Below are 15,638 nucleotides of genomic sequence, written 5' to 3'. Positions count from 1 at the left end.
GACTTGGCCACTACCTGCGTTGAACCGGTTCACGAGCTCTTGAATGATGAGCCGCCTACCATCCATCGCCCCTACGGCAAGTGGCGGCATGACCAGCGCGCCGCCGAAGCTAGGGACCGACGGGTCACATGGATCTCACTCGCCGATGGGGTCGCCGCGCCTCATGTTGTCGCACCATCTGCCTGGTGTGCTGTCTCCGTATCGTGACTCTTCCACACGCTTCCAGACACTAGGGAGTCCACGCACGAGCAGTCCTCGCATCTCGGCGCTGACGCGGGAGGCGTCGTTTGGGTCGTCACACTACCTGACCTCGACATCGCGACCAGCGTCGCCATCGCTCCCCCCTCTTGATTCGACATACTCGCTCTCGCCGGGTGCTGGTGCGCAGTCCGCGGCGGCCCGCATGTCGACCCGGCCGCTCCCGCCCCGCCGCAGCTCGGACATGAGTCGTCTCCCGGGGCCCGGCACCACCGATGCGGCCGTGTTTGACGAGTCCCCGCTCTCGCCGCGGGTGCAGTCGCCTGTGCCCGGCGACGCATCGCGCCCCAGTGCCCTGAACATCGTCACTGGGCCGAGCCGCGGGAGCGACTCTCCTGCGCGCTTCCACGAGGGCTACGTATCGAGCCCCAAGCGCGAGTCGTTCCGCTACGGCGCGCCGGGCTGGCGACCGTCCCTGAGTGGCTCGCGCGATGGCTCGCCATGGTTCGATGGCCGCAACTCGCCGTTTGCCTCGAGTGCCCTGCGTGGCGGAACGGATGCCGACAGTGCCTTGCGCGCCAGCGACACAGGCGGCGACGACGTGGCGGCCGCTCGCGCCGCTGGGCCGAGTGCGCCGACGCCCTACACGCGCGCGCTGCGGCCCGAGAGCCAGGTATATGCGTATCGGTCCTCCAGTTTCTCCGGCTCCTCGTCGCCGTACCCTGCGCCCTACATGCGGAGTATGTCCTACCGCTCGTCCGAGTGGCCCGTCCCGGACGCGTACGCGGACGGAGCGATTGCAAGCGAATTCACACGCAAGCACAAGGTGGAGAGCGATGCATACGGCGACAGTGCACCATCGCCGTACGCCGACTCGTACTATGCGCCATACACGCGGGGTGTGCTCGGCGCTGCGCCTCCGTACAAGTACGGGCCTGCGGCGCCGGGCCTGCAGTCGAATGCGGAGCTGTCGTCGGGCGACGATGTCTCGGAAGGAGAAAAGGCCGAGGGCACGCCCAGCGCTGCGTCGGGCTCGGCCAGCGCGCGGTACGCGCCCGGCAGCGCTCTGCCGGAGAGCGACTCGGGCGGCCCCAAGCTGCATGTATGCGATGCATGCAGCAAGACGTTCAGCCGACGGTCGGATCTGGCGCGGCATCGGCGCATCCACACGGGCGAGCGGCCCTTCCCCTGTGTCTTTCCAGGATGTGGCAAGAGCTTTATCCAGCGCTCCGCGCTCACGGTGCACTCGCGCGTCCACAGCGGCGAGCGCCCTCATCAGTGTGAGTTTGAGGGGTGCGGGAAGAGTTTCTCGGACAGCAGCTCGCTCGCTCGCCACCGTCGCACACACACCGGCCGGCGGCCGTACGTGTGCACGGTGCCTTCGTGCGGCAAGATGTTCACGCGACGTACGACGCTGAACCGACACGTGCGCAGTCATCAGATGCCGCTGAAGAAGCGCGCTGTGGACGAGAACCGCTTCCTCGACGAGGGTGCGATGAGTGAGGACGACGACGAGAGTAGCGATGGCGCCTAGATGTGTATAGATGCCCGCCCGGTGCGGAGCGTGCCTACTCGCCTGTGTTTCTAGCTACACGACCCGCGTCGGCTCCGCGGCCGGAAGAGGCGCTGCGCGCTGCGCCTCCAGGCCGCCGAGCGTCTCGTCCGGCTTGCCACTATCTTGCACACCCGGCGCGGCCTGCGGCACCTCGACAGCCTGCTGCACAGCCTCGTGCAGCGCTTCGCCCTGCGTCGAGCCGCGCTCCTGCGCAAACGCTAGCAGATCCGCCGGAACAGCCGAGTCGTGCGCAGGGAGCACGCCCGCATGGGGCGTCTCGGTCGCCGCCCAGTGCGCCTCGCCGTCGAGGGCCGCGTGTGCCTCGTCCAGCAGGGTAGCATAGTCCTCGTCGCCTTTGTGCAAGGCGAATGGCAGCGCTCGGCGCTCCTCACCGTGCGTCTGTACGCCGAGCGTCTCGCGCAGCTGCTCGAGTTCGTGGCGCACACTGGCGACGCTGCGCTCCAGCGCATCCGGCGCGCCGGGGTACAGCCCCACGCGCTGCGCATCCGGCGCGTACGCCGGCACCTCAGCCAGGCCCGTGCCGACGATTTGCGACCACGTCGTGTTCTGCGCACGCAGCGTGGCCACCAGGTCGTCCTTGATGCGCCGCGGTAGGCCAGGGCCGTGGTACGCAAGCGCCGTGTACAGCTGCACAGCACTGGCGCCTGCACGCGCAAAGTCAAGCGCATCGGCGGCGCTCGCAATGCCGCCGCTTCCGATCAGCGTAAGGCGCCCGCCGCTGCGGCGGTACATGACCTCGAGCGCATGCAGCGCGAGCGGCTTGAGCGGCGGGCCGGACAGGCCACCCACCTCCTCTACATGCTTGCGCGAGAGGAGACCCGTGGGGCGCGACACAGTCGTGTTGCTCACAATCACGCCGTCAATGTGAGACGCTTCGGCTGCGTCCGCAATGTCCTCGAGTTCCGCATCACTCAGATCCGGCGCCACCTTGACGAGAAGCGGCAGGGTTGTCGGGCGGTGCTGCGCAACGTCGTTGCGCGCTGCGACCACGTCGCGCAAAAGGCCCTCCAGCACGCTGCGGCGCTGCAGGCGGCGCAGGCCCGGCGTGTTGGGGCTGCTCACGTTGATGACAAGCATGTCCGCATACGGACCGAGGCGCCGCACGCCTTCGACATAGTCCGCGGGCGAGTCCTCGCGCGACGTCTTGTTCTTGCCAAGGTTCACGCTTAGCAGACGGTCCTCCTTCAGGCTGCGCGGCACGCCAGCTGCGTCCAGCATCGACACGTCCAACACAGGGTAGCCAGCGAGCAGCTGCGCTGCACGCAGCTTCGCAGGCGCCTCCTCCGCCTCCTCCGTGCCGAGGTTCGAGATGAGGCCCTGGCCAGCGCCGAGCACGCGCTGCACCCAGCGCTGCATGCGCGCGTCGAGGCGCTCACGCACCGCCTCGTGGCCTTCCGAGTTGAAGCCCATGCGATTGATCACCGCATGGTCGAGCGGCAGGCGGAACATGCGCGGCTTGGGCTGGCCGGGCTGCGGCTCGGGCGTCACGCTGCCGATCTCCACGATGCCGAAGCCGAGGTCAAACAGGCCATCGACGGCCTGCGCCTGCTTGTCGAAGCCGGCCGCGAGACCGATCGGGTTGGTGAGCGTGCGGCCAAACAGCTCCGTGCGCAGCACTTCGTCGTCGGCGACACAGTCGCGCGGCGCGAGGCCGTGCTCCAGGACGCCAATCGAGAACTTGGCGCCTGTCTCAGGGTCCGTCAGCAGCTCCATCGCCTTGGGGAAGATCCAGCGGTGCACGCCCGCGCGCGAATCGAGGCAGTACACGGCGAACGCAGCACCGGCGAGGACGGCCGCGGCTGTCACGGCACCGGAGGCCACACGGCGCCCAGCCGAAGGGCGCGAGCGCGACGCCATACCACGCACACACGGAGGCCGCACGAACGTCATCGGCATGGCGCGCAGCGAGGCAGCACGCCCCCGCATCGCAGCAGAGAGAGCCACCGTAGGCATGTCGGAGCCCGAGCAGGACCGAGCGCCCGCCCGGCCCCCGTCGTTTAGATCACGTGATACCGGCCCGCCGCCGCGCGTCGCCGTCGCGCGCCGTTGGCGACCGCCGCTGCCTGCGATGCAGGCGTTTGTCGATCGTATGTGTGATGTATGACTGACGGCAGAGCCCGTGCTTCTCATCTGCCAGGATGGGCGCGTGATCACAGGCACGCTGTGTGGCTACGACTCGGGCGGGAACGTCGTCCTGTCGTCGTGTGTGGAGCGCCTCTTCAGCGAAGAGGCGCCCATGGAGGAAGTGCCACTTGGCGTCTATGTGCTGCGCGGCGACAGCATCGCCGTGCTAGGCCTCCTCGATGTGGAACGCGACAAGGCGGTGCCCTGGTCCACCCAGGCCGTGGCCCCCATTCCCATGATCCGGCACTTCTAGGTCGTCACGACACGACCGTCTCATGATACCAGGGATCTACATCCTGCCTATGGCCTACGCCTGTGCCTTGCGGGACACAAACAACATCATCGGCGTGAAAAGCTTGGCCTGGCCGCCGGCGACGAGCGCGTCGGCAGCGACCTTGAGCGACTCGCCCACGTCGTACGTGCCCTTCGGCGCGAGGCCCACAAACTCGAGGCCGCGCACCGTCGTCTGCGTCACGAGCTTGCCGAACCACGTCATGCGCCAGCACATAAACACGTCCCACAGCGTCTGCACCTTGCGAATGTCTCCCTCAAGCGGGTAGTACCACGGGATCTTGTCGCCCTGGTCCGCAAGGTCCGCCTCCTCCTCGATGCTGAAGCCGACCGTTTTCAGCGCGTTGCGCGCCTGCTGGATCGTGCGCATCTCCGGGATACCGTCTCCCAGTTCAATGCCGTGCGCAATCTTGCGGTGCTCAGGCAGTGACGAATCGTAGGCATCGGTCATGCACCACTCGTACAGACCAAACACACCGCCGGGCTTGAGCACACGCTGGATCTGACCATAGACGCCCTCCCACGTCGGCGCATGGCACGTCGCCTCAATGGCGTACACGGCATCGAAGCTGTTCTCGCCAAACTGCTCCACAAGCTTCATAAAGTCGCCCTTGACAAACGAGACCTGGTCCGAAAGCTCCGCTTTGGCCGTCAGCTTCGTCGCACGGTCCACCTGGTACGCATTGTTGTTGACACCCACAATTGTCGCCCCGGTAAAGCGAGCAATCTCGCGCGCAGGGCCTCCGACACCGCAGCCCACGTCCAGAACACGCATGCCCGGCTTCAAGTTCATCTTCAGCGCCAGGTAGTGTTCATGGCGCGCAATCGCCTGGTAAAATGCTTCACCGGGGTAGTAGCGCGCAAAGTGGAAGTTGTAGCCCCAGCCGTACTCGTACAGGTCCGTCGCGCCATCGTAGTACCCGTTCACCACATCCGTGTACTGCTCCAGACGCTGCGCCTGGTCCTTCTGCGTATCCTTCGCAGAGTCCGACTTCCAAAACTTGGTATAGCCCTCGATACCCGACTTGTTCCTAAGTTCCTGAGTCGACATAGTCAAGCTGCTAGTTAGCACCGAACGTTGCTTGGGGCAGGGTCACTCGTCGAGCACGACTCCTTCAGGGACTTGAATGGGTTGCCGCGAACGGCATCACTTCCAGCAGAGAGTCAAGAAAGTATGCTTTCATCACCAGAGACGCCCGCGTCATGAGCCCTACCCCCCGACCACATACCTCGACAGTGCGAAGGAATCGCCGGCCGCCGCGCGCATGTGCCTAATCGCCTGATCCGGTGGGCTGCAGCACGTGATGCGCACGCGAGCTGCGACGAATGCGAGCGCCGCGGCGCGCTGCGCACTCGCGCGTCGCGCCCGCCTCACGAGGACTGCTTGTAGCGCGACGTGTCTAGGATCTGCTTGCCACAGATAGCACACAGCCCCTTTTTGTAGGCACAGCCAGTCGTCAGTCTTAGAGCACGCACCTTGACAGTACGTCGCTCGCTCCTGCGTCACGCGCTGCTTGCACAGCTTGCATTGCGATCCCAGCGGGTTGTAACGGCCAGACTGGGAGAGTAATTTGTTCTCGCCCACCTTGCGAGCGCCGCCCACGGCCGCTGGGCCCCGGCCAATGCCTGTCTTGGCCGCCGAGCCACGGCCCACGAGCGTGCCTGCCGCATTTCGATTTCGCTGTGTAAGTATATAGAACGCACATAGGGGTCAGGGGTCACGGTTTTGGACAGCAACCGCTCGCACTTCTGGCACACCATCTCGGCGAGGAACGCGGTCGTGCGCCACACCGCCGCCCACGAGGTTGTGTGTCACGTGCATAACGACGCGTCCAGCGCATGTACGCGGGTGGTCCCCCCGTGTCGCCATGTCCATCGTGCATCTGCAGAACGTTGAGATCATTAATAGCCAGGCGCGGTTCTCAGGTACGTCGCCGTGTCTCTGATGCACAGATCCCTACATTTTTAAGGTCACCTTCGAGTGCATTTCCCCCCTTGAAGACGGTACGCGTGACGCACTGACAGCAGACATTGAGTGGAAGTTGATCTATGTCGGGTCCGCCGAGTCGGAAGAGTATGATCAGGAGCTTGATAGCTGCATGGTGGGACCAGTCCCAGTGGGTACGTTGGTACTCTTACCCAGGCATCAATTCATTCGAGTTTGAGGCCGAGGCGCCGTCACCCGAAAAGATTCCAGCGTCCGATTTATTGGGCGTGACAGTGATCTTGTTGACGGCATCCTACAAGGATGCTGAATTCATTCGTGTCGGCTACTATGTGAACAATGCGTACGAATCGGAGGAAATGCGTGAGAACCCGCCGGAAGAGGTGCAGCTCGACAAAGTGTGTCGTGAGGTCCTCGCGAGCAAACCGCGCGTCACCCGCTTCAATATCAATTGGTATGTACAGGGATGCTAACAGCAGGGACAACCCCGGCGAGATGATCAAGCCTCCGGTGGAGCAGCAGGCTGCTACGCACGAGGGGGCGATCGCCGACGAAACGCATACCGAGCCCAACCCTCAGTTCCGTCCCGCTGCACAGGAGCAGGCAGGCAGCGCCAGTGCCTTCACGCCGCTGGAAATGCCATAAACTTACCCTAGCGCGCTAGGTACATACCCTGCCTCCTCTAGCCAGTCGAGGATGCTAGCTGGACTGGCCAGACTGTTAAAATAGTTCAACTCAAATCTGCTTGGAAGGCTCTCTTCGAGCATATAGGCGACGTGGCGACTGGCGTAAGGTGGGTATACGTACTGCAGCAAGGCCGTTGGTAAACCCCACAACAGCGACTTGTCCACAAATTCAGCGACAGCGGCCGGAGGGGTGCGAGGCGCACCGCTGAACAAGGCAGGGTTCGCTAGAAGACCACGCGCACTCATAGCACCACGAGCGCCAGTATAAGTCCGCCATGCCTGGGCATCATCTCGTGTCCAAATGTCGCCGTTGACAACACAGGGTGCCAGGCCACCAGCGCCGCCATCCTCCCCATGAGCCCATGCGTCGCCTGGCGACGTGCCGCGGGCTGTTTGTAAACCACAAGCATTCGCACACTCGACGGCGAATTTCACACCATCCAAGTTGACAGGGTCTGAGGATGAAGACTGGTGCCGCGTGCGACCGTGCACTGTGATGAGCGAGGCACCAGCATGCAGCGCATTGCAGATCAGGGTATTTGTGCGCCTGCTATGTTAGATGCGTGACATACGACAAGTCGGCGTCAATGCGGATTTTCACACTCACGCAGTATCCTGTGCCCAAGCGACTCTTCACAGCACGGATCATATCTGCCACAGTCTCGGGTTGGCGCAGCAAATAGGAACCAATATGCTCCGCATAAGCCCAGGGTTGCGGACTAGATTAGCCAGTGCGTACATACCACCCGCAGTTTAAATCAATGCCATCCACAAAGGGACTTACCAGCTCAGCTGCATCAGCCAAGGGCTCCGGTTCGCTTGCAGCTAGCTGGCACACGAGACTCCCACGCACTTTTACTGGACTCTTTGATGTAGCCCCATGCACAGGCACCAATTCAAAGCTGCCCCGCTCAGACGCATTTGTCGAAAAGTCCGCATCGCGAGCCTGAGGATGACGACTGAATTCTGTCGCCAGGATCATGGGCGTGGTCGTAATATGTGTATCATATTGCGCAACTAGAGCGCGAAAAGGAAGCTTGGAGTATCGAACCATCGGTGCGCATACGTTAATGTCGGCATAGTTGCTGAGCAAATGATGCGGCGGCAGGCTCGCAACCCCCGCCGCCATATCGAGGTCTAGGAAGGAAGGTACCTCCACTACAATGTCGCGAAATGTGCTGCAGGACGCTACGAAAGTGAAAGCCTCGTGTGGCTCGTCCAAAGAAGCACGATATGCACTGGATGACAGCAATGAGACTTGCTGGACTCTAGACCTCGTTCGTACAAGTAGCTGATCCCAGGGCTCGCCAGATCCTACGGCCTCGGCCTTATTGACGTGCACCCTGTCAGAAGCCTGCGTGGTCCGACAGCTTGCTGTGTGGCAGGCTACTTTTGCAGGCGGCTTCGTTCCCGTCCGCATGACACTATCGGTTGCACTCACTGGACATGGAAAGGAAAGCCAATGGCAGGTGGTGCAAGAGGCTTTTCCCAAGGACGGAAATATGCCACAAACGTTCCAGTACGTGAATGGCCCTAACGCAGCCTCGATACGTCGTCCTTGGAGAGCCTACTAGACAAGCATGGATATCCAGCCGATATATCGACAGATCAGGTGCGCATCCAGTTCGAGGGTAGCACCGATGGATTTGGCCGCATAACTATCTATGAACTAAGGCTCTTTCTCGCATAAACCATTATATTACACGTGCGTCGAAGAGCGCCGGAAGCCAGCATCCGGGTCCAAGTCAGGGGCAGAGGGTATCAGATGTTCATCACCGATAGCATCGGCGGGCAGAGGAGGCGCACTGGGTGCCAGACCCAGTTCCAAGTCTAAATCGGGTATAGTAGGGTCCGACCCGTACATGGGTAATGCCATGTCAGGCGAGAAGGATGATTGGTACGCAGGCTCGGATAGCCCGGGTCTGCTTGGCAATAAGGTGGATAGCCAAGATGACTGTTGAGCTGCTTCGTGCGCTTTTGACGAGCCCACAGAAGAATATGTCAAGAAATCAGAGGTATCGCCCACAGATGGCTCAAACATAGTAGGAGGCGCAGGGAAAGTTCCTGTGGTTGCGATTGACGGATCTGTGTCGGAAAGAGGACCCTGAGTCATCGCAAACACATCAGATATACCCCTATGCTCTGCATCGTCTGAAAGAGAAGGCCTTGGAGGCGCTGAAGGTATAGGGGACAATGGTGATGGTACATTTGGCGCGCTTCTTTTTCCATGCAAAGCATGTAATGTGGATTTTTCGTCGGTGGCCACATGCGCTGCCCAAGAATGGGTATCAGGGTTGGACACTGAGAGCGGCCTCAGTATCGCCGAAGAGGGACTGTGAGCCGAAGAACCCGATGGTGCATCATCACCTGCGTAAGCGTGCTCCTCCTGATAGTCAGACTGGGATGGCCGCGAAATAGCCAAGTAACTCGGCGGCTGAGTAGCTTCATATCCAACGGGAAGCTGATGGGATACCTCAGCATTTGCTTCATTGAATTGTAAAGAGGATGGAGTAGGATGTTCTGGTACAATAAAGTCTTGACGAGGAGACAACGACCTGCTTTCTGAAGTGGGGTTCGATGGAGCAGAGGTTTCAGCGGAACCAGACGGTTCGAGTACCTCCTCTGACAAGATCGTGCCACGAGGTGTCACACGGACCATAACAAGAGGAGGCACATCGCAGGACTCTTCATTGGTCTCAGAAGCTGGCTCTGGTTCCACATCGCGTGTAGAAGTCTGTTGAGAAAATGATCGCCCAGGCATCGCTATGCTTCTTGTGTTCCGACGAGAGCCTCGTATCCGTCGTCGACGCAATGTTTTCCGGGTAGTAGTTTTCGGGGTTTTCGGCGTGAGAAGTGCATCATTTATTCGATTATGAGCTTCGCTTTTAGCGAGATCGTCTTCGACGGGAGGAGCACGATCGCGCATAAACACGGTGAGCCCAATAATCAGCACAATAAATATAGCAAGGAAGATGGCAGTTATAATAATAGCTCGACGCTGAAACCACACGCTTCTCGATTGAAATTGTACAATGGGATTTTTAACAGGCGTTGGTGCATGCCCGGGACTTTGACAAACAAGACCGTCGGTGAAACTCTCCGATGAGTCATAGTCGATACCATTCGACAACAAAGACACCCTGGATCTAGAGGCCGCCGTGCTCAGAAATAAAATGGAATATAAGAGCAATGAAGCTCTATATTGAAGATAGAGACGCTGCGTTGAGACACATGCACTGCATGCGCTCAGCATCCCCATCGATCCTTACTACTCTGGCGCGTGAACTCCGCCCTGGGTGGAGTAAGTAATAATAAGCGCGTTGGCCACGTGGATGAATTTTTTTACAGGTGGCGGATTTCTACATCTAGTGCTGGGCCGATGTGGGGGCCCAGTCTGGCTATTCCACGTCCAAATCGCTGCCGTAATCCTGTAAGATTTCGGCATCTTCGTCCGTAGAGAGAATATGGTAGTTTGAGAAGGGACGATCTGAACGGATTCTACCCCGCATCCAAGGGAGCTCATTCACAAAGTTCATTAGGTTGGCCCATACAAGACTGAAAAGTCCACCCACGAATTGAGCAGCCAAATGGAAATGTTCCGATACGTTGCGGAGAGTCTGTGATTGATGGAACTCGTCCAGTGACAAAGCTTGGTAGCCTTGGCGCAACCACCACTGCGCCACAGAATATACGAGTACACAGGCCACAATAAGAACGAAAAACACCCAGAGGAAGCTGTGGCCTTTCGGCGCGGCTTTACAAACGTGACGCCGACCGCGGTCTGGGCGTTCTCCGCCTGTGCAGCGCGAAAGAGGGATCTTTCGTACATTTGTGCGCTCATACCAGTAGCCATCATAGTCGGGGTTGTCTGGAGAGCATTGATCGCCCTCGTCACTGGGTAAGGTAGTCATACCCGGATACAGGACGCAGTTTCCATGGGAATCGCGATAGTGGTTGAACTCGCATTCAAAGTCTGCGTCCGAACATGCGCATGGCTTTCGTTCCATCTCGTGCTCGGGCAGCGCTTGTCCCACGTAGCACACGCGGTCGCGTTTGCGGCGCCAGAACCATGTTTGGCTGCCGAAGAGGCACGCTTCTTCACGCTGTTGACTTGGGCTCCACTTTTCAAAGTCGTTGCGTTGCTCGTTTTTGGTATCAAACACACACGGGCGGTTCAGCACGCGAGTGAAATCCAGGAAGATAGCAGTAGAGCGCCCCTGTGACTCGCCCATGAGTACAAACTTACGTTTGGTGTCCTCAGGGACAGTGTCCAAGGTTGAAACACGCACTTTCTCACCAAATCGGTAGGAATTCCAGGACAAGCCTTGGTCCAGCGTATACAGTAGCGAATCTGTGGCGTGCTTGTCGTCCACCAGCACAATAATAGAACCGTGATCGCCGAATTCCCACTTAAATGTATCTTTGTGTACCTCTTCCCAAGTGAAACCGCCGTCCCGGGTCAAAAATGTATCGCACTGTGCATAGGGTAACAAAGACCGGCCCACATTACCTGTCGCTAGCATGAAGCCTGTAGCCGACGGACTACCCAGCGTAACGCGCAAGTCCGGACGCTCAAGTAGGTTATGAAGGTGTAGGTTGCACCCCACTTGATTGCAGGCATAGGGAGAGCCGTGGGAGTCCACAGCTGGCGCATCTAAAGGCTTCCAGTGACCGCCATCGTTGTGAGTAATCATAGTGCGCAACTGCTTAACGCCCGAAAGACTAGCCTCCTCGATATTTGAAACCACATTAGCAAGGGCAATCCCATCAAGTCCGAGCATTTTTTCAAAGTCAACAAAGCCCTTCACATCACGGTTAACATTCTCTAGTGATAGGGCATAATAAGTGCCATTTGAATTACTTTTGACAATATCGCCCCACTGCGTCATATCTGTATCATGGGTTGTCACATGAAGAAACACAGCGCGTGTCAATGAGTCAAGCACAGTATAGGCACGGTGATCCAACTGCAGGGAAGGCGGTAATGTCAGTGGAGCGAAGTTAAAACCATCTAAAGATACATGCATCTTGAGGGAGGGCGGCGAGCCGGCTAGTTCGGCAATCAACATGTATCGATCAAATACAGAAAATCCGAGGATATTGTGGAATACCGTTTGCTTCCGCGAGTAAAAGTCGCGACCGATGACAAGATCCACTGGCACCTGGGCCAAACTGGTAGCCCTGATTGACTTGGTCGGCGTATAACTCTCACATACAATTGATGTCTCATCGCCAGGGAACTGCTTCGTAGGCAAAAATGCGCATTTCTTCACGTATGAATCAACGCGTTTCCATTTTGCATGGGACTCCGTGATTGAATACCACACTTCAGCATAGCATTCGTTCTTTCCTGTCTCACAGTCCCGTGCCCCTGTCCAAAGCAGCCATGAGGGATGCTCAGGGTGAAACCCTAGCGGATCTAGTCCAAGCATATTGGGTGGGAGAGGGACAGTAAACCAGCTCCACGTCACACCACCGTTCGCAGTAAAATGGACCCTTGTGTTGGAAGTAATGACAAAGGCCTTCTGGTTTTCATAGGGATGAGCAATGAGCCGCAGAGCTACGTCAGCCACTCGTCCGTCCACGGTCAGTCCCACCCTATGCCATGTACTGCCATCATCCGCTGACTGGAAAAGTTGGCCATCCCGTAGCCGTGCAAGAATGTGAGGAGATACGCGGAAATGCAGCACTTCGACCACAGGGGCAGGAAAATCGAAGCGACTGTGTGATACAGAACCTTGGGCAGGCTCTCCTTCCGAACAGGGCCTTTGGACCAGCGCGTCAAGGCTGCCATCGCGCGGTGCCTCGCAAGTATTGCCAGGGATACGGCGATAGCCACTGGGGCCCATAAATGTGGATTGGCCGCGCGAGCAAGCGCCAGGAGGGATTTCAATGGGCTTGCTTGGTATACATTGATCCTTCTTCCGCTCGAAGCCAATATCGCATTCGTAGTCAGCCTGCGTACAAGTGCACGGTTCCTCCTTGCCCTGGGGCTCGTGGAATTTTTCGCGCACAAAACAGTCAGCAAGGGCTTTGCGGCGCAGAAACCATTGCTTATGCCCAAATAAGCATTTGGAACCTGGAGTCTGGGGATAAAACTTTTCAAAATCTTTTGCTTGGCAAGTGCGCTTATTTAGATTGGCAAAGTCCACAAACACAGACATGTGTCGCTTGTCTTCGGAGACAGATCCGCGTTTCTGTGATCCAATGAGAAGCACTTTGAGCGCCGTACCATCAGGCACCGTCGTGAGAGCAACGGGTTCGATAGGATGTGGTAGTGACATAGTACTCCATGTGGCTCCGTAATCAAAGGAATACAAGAGTTGGTCCACATTCTGCGAATCTTGCACAAGGACAAGCAGCCCACCTTGATCGCCGAATACATGCTTGTGGGGGTAACGGGCAATCATAGTCCAACTCACACCTGCGTCGGTGCTTAAATAAGTATCGCAGTCTTCATAGGGTCGCAATCTGTCTCCCACTGAGCCAACACCAATGACCAGTCCCGGGGCTGTGGATGAAAACACGCGTCCAAGATTGCGAATAGATGTGACGGCGTGCAGATGCAAGGCACACGTATCTGGATAGTTTGTATTGCACCCGAAACTGTGCCCATCCACATCATGTGATGGCGGATTCAGAGCAAACCATGATGCACCCTCATCATGCGTAATGCGTGTTTGAACGCGATGGACCTTGTCTTGCAGCTGAACATTTACAATAGCCACGCCCTCAATATTAGCTAGGTGCTCATAATCCACAAAGCCATTTTGATTGCGCTGTACATTAGGAATACTCATGGAAAAGTTTGTCCCTGATCCATCGCTCATAAATAGGATACCATTCTGACTAGATCCATCCAACACCTCCACGATGAGATGATATTTGGGACCATCCAGTACAGTGTACGCAGTTTCATGCATAAGTTGGCCATGAGGAAAGCGGGCGCGTTTCCATGACTCGCCATCTCGAGTGACATACATACGAAGCTCGCCGCCATAGCCTGGCGTGTTGTCTTGTAGAGCGGTGATCAAAAAATGCCGTGACTTGCCCAATTCCATAAATCCACGCGGGTTTTCCAGATCGTCAAATACGACGGGCTTCCGCGACTGGAAAAAGTCTGTGCTTTCAAAGAGACGGTTCTTAAGACTGTCACGCTTGGACATTTGGGCAGCTCCCCGTTGGACACTTTCATCCCATGCAATGCAATATGCTTTGTTCATAGACTGCTCTGGGATGCTCAACTCTTTGGTCATTTTGGCCCACCGACAGTGTACCACAGGTTCCAGCATCAGCTTGGGATGGGAGGCAAATCCATCGGTGGTATAATAGGCAACATCGTGGCAAACGCTCTTGAAAAATCCATTCTCGCAACGCTTTCCTGTAAAAATGACGTAGTTGTAGTGTTTTTCATCTGCATGAAAGTCAAGCGGATAACTCAAGCGATCAGTGGGCGGATCAGGAGTTTGAAAACGCTGCCACGTCTGTCCACGGTTGGACGTGCGCCAGTGTTCAAGCCCGCTCGAGAGAACATAAGCTTGGCGCGAATCGTAGGGATGCATGATCAAAAATCGCACATCTCCAGCAGCTGGTCCCTTAATAGGAGCCCATGTCTTGCCCTCGTCAAGACTGGAATATACGACCCCGTGCGTCGTGTCATGCCACAGGACAGTGCTAGAAGCATCAAAATAGCGAAGCTGACCAGGGATGCTAGGGAAATATGACGTCTTTATAGATGGCTTCGATTCTCTTAGCTGTACAGCAGGAAGAAGAAGGGCGCAGGCGACAATCAAGCGCCATACACCGAACATGCTGATGCCCGTCCCAGAAGAAGCTATCCGCCACGTGAGAGTTCTATGTGGAGCTGCGGAAGGACCATCAAAGTCACGTCGATCTTGGTATATGGACGCAGGCCATTGCCTGCGTCTGAGTATATTATGACAATTAGAGCGAGTCATTTCGCATAATTAGACTTCCTTTTAGATCGAAGAATTTTTCTCATGAAGTGAATGGTGCGTCTCGATCACTGTGTCCTCTGCCGTACACAGGAAGTGACACAGAGGAGGAATTCGTCATTAGCCGCGGATTTGATATATTTTGAAGTGCACCGTTATTGGGAACCAAGGGTATCTGCATACTCATGGCTTGAGATGGTATAGTACCTGCCATCGATTCGGATAATGGATGGCTTCCCGGGTAACCCTGCGGGGTTGTCACAGTGGGCGAGATCGGGGAATGCGTGTGAGAGTGAGGCGATTGTAAATTTATATTTGAACGCCTCGGACTCAAATCAGATGCCTGGGTGAGGGCCGCCATATTAATACTGGGATTAGATACTGGACATAAGGTTTCGAGCGACATGGCTCTGTCAGTGCCCAAAGTAGTTTGCTCGACGGGCGAGTGCATAACACGACAGGGGCTTAGCATGTCTCCGGACATGTGGCTGTGGTGGGTTGGGTAAGATAGAGCCGTACTTGAGAGTCGGCGTTCATCAAAGGAAGAATTAAACGCTGGCACCTGAGAAGAAAGCTCAAGCTCGTGACCACCACTCCATCGCCGTCCACTTGACTGGGGGGGTGGTATGCCAGGGACCATACGCCCATTAGGCATTCTTGTTATAGAGGGTTGAATAAAACGGTTACCCTGTTGAAATACTTGATGCCAATTATGTGCACTCGAGTGAGGTAAACAACTCTCTTCCGAAGACATAGAGGAGCCCTGTAAATCCAAAGGCGAAGGAGTATGCGAAAACTTTAGAGGAGGAATTGGCACGCTACAGGGACTTAATTCTTGCCGGTTTTGGTCTGAAATTGGAAAA

At 57.3% G+C, this 15,638-nt stretch overlaps 7 protein-coding genes across 7 annotated transcripts; 3 read left to right on the top strand and 4 right to left on the bottom strand.

Annotated features, from left to right (window-relative positions):
• Positions 1-88: 88 nt before the first annotated feature.
• On the top strand, positions 89-1,732 carry MSY001_0362 (uncharacterized protein; the record flags this gene model as incomplete). Its single annotated transcript, XM_018885440.1, has 1 exon — positions 89-1,732. One exon carries the CDS (start codon positions 89-91, stop codon positions 1,730-1,732), a length of 1,644 nt encoding a protein of 547 aa, XP_018738996.1.
• A 54-nt stretch (positions 1,733-1,786) lies between these two features.
• On the bottom strand, positions 1,787-3,700 carry MSY001_0361 (uncharacterized protein; the record flags this gene model as incomplete). The annotated part of the gene is made up of 1 exon (XM_018885439.1): positions 1,787-3,700. One exon carries the CDS (start codon positions 3,698-3,700, stop codon positions 1,787-1,789), a length of 1,914 nt encoding a protein of 637 aa, XP_018738995.1.
• A 142-nt stretch (positions 3,701-3,842) lies between these two features.
• On the top strand, positions 3,843-4,151 carry MSY001_0360 (uncharacterized protein; the record flags this gene model as incomplete). Its single annotated transcript, XM_018885438.1, has 2 exons — positions 3,843-3,861; positions 3,889-4,151. The coding sequence occupies 2 exons, from the start codon at positions 3,843-3,845 to the stop codon at positions 4,149-4,151; spliced, it is 282 nt and encodes a 93-aa protein (XP_018738994.1).
• Positions 4,152-4,205: 54 nt separating this feature from the next.
• MSY001_0359 (uncharacterized protein) lies at positions 4,206-5,240 on the bottom strand (the record flags this gene model as incomplete). Its single annotated transcript, XM_018885437.1, has 1 exon — positions 4,206-5,240. The coding sequence occupies one exon, from the start codon at positions 5,238-5,240 to the stop codon at positions 4,206-4,208; it is 1,035 nt and encodes a 344-aa protein (XP_018738993.1).
• A 998-nt stretch (positions 5,241-6,238) lies between these two features.
• MSY001_0358 (uncharacterized protein) lies at positions 6,239-6,779 on the top strand (the record flags this gene model as incomplete). Its single annotated transcript, XM_018885436.1, has 2 exons — positions 6,239-6,588; positions 6,611-6,779. 2 exons carry the CDS (start codon positions 6,239-6,241, stop codon positions 6,777-6,779), a joined length of 519 nt encoding a protein of 172 aa, XP_018738992.1.
• A 2-nt stretch (positions 6,780-6,781) lies between these two features.
• MSY001_0357 (uncharacterized protein) lies at positions 6,782-7,469 on the bottom strand (the record flags this gene model as incomplete). The annotated part of the gene is made up of 2 exons (XM_018885435.1): positions 6,782-7,367; positions 7,393-7,469. The coding sequence occupies 2 exons, from the start codon at positions 7,467-7,469 to the stop codon at positions 6,782-6,784; spliced, it is 663 nt and encodes a 220-aa protein (XP_018738991.1).
• A 2,749-nt stretch (positions 7,470-10,218) lies between these two features.
• MSY001_0356 (uncharacterized protein) lies at positions 10,219-14,631 on the bottom strand (the record flags this gene model as incomplete). The annotated part of the gene is made up of 2 exons (XM_018885434.1): positions 10,219-11,711; positions 12,180-14,631. 2 exons carry the CDS (start codon positions 14,629-14,631, stop codon positions 10,219-10,221), a joined length of 3,945 nt encoding a protein of 1,314 aa, XP_018738990.1.
• Positions 14,632-15,638: the final 1,007 nt, after the last annotated feature.

The sequence above is a fragment of the Malassezia sympodialis genome, genomic scaffold, assembly GCF_000349305.1.
Source record: "Malassezia sympodialis ATCC 42132 genomic scaffold, msy_sf_2, whole genome shotgun sequence".
Taxonomy (NCBI): Eukaryota; Fungi; Basidiomycota; class Malasseziomycetes; order Malasseziales; family Malasseziaceae; genus Malassezia; species Malassezia sympodialis.
The sequence above is the reverse complement of the archived record's forward strand: the minus strand, read 5'-3'. Positions and strand labels throughout refer to the sequence as shown.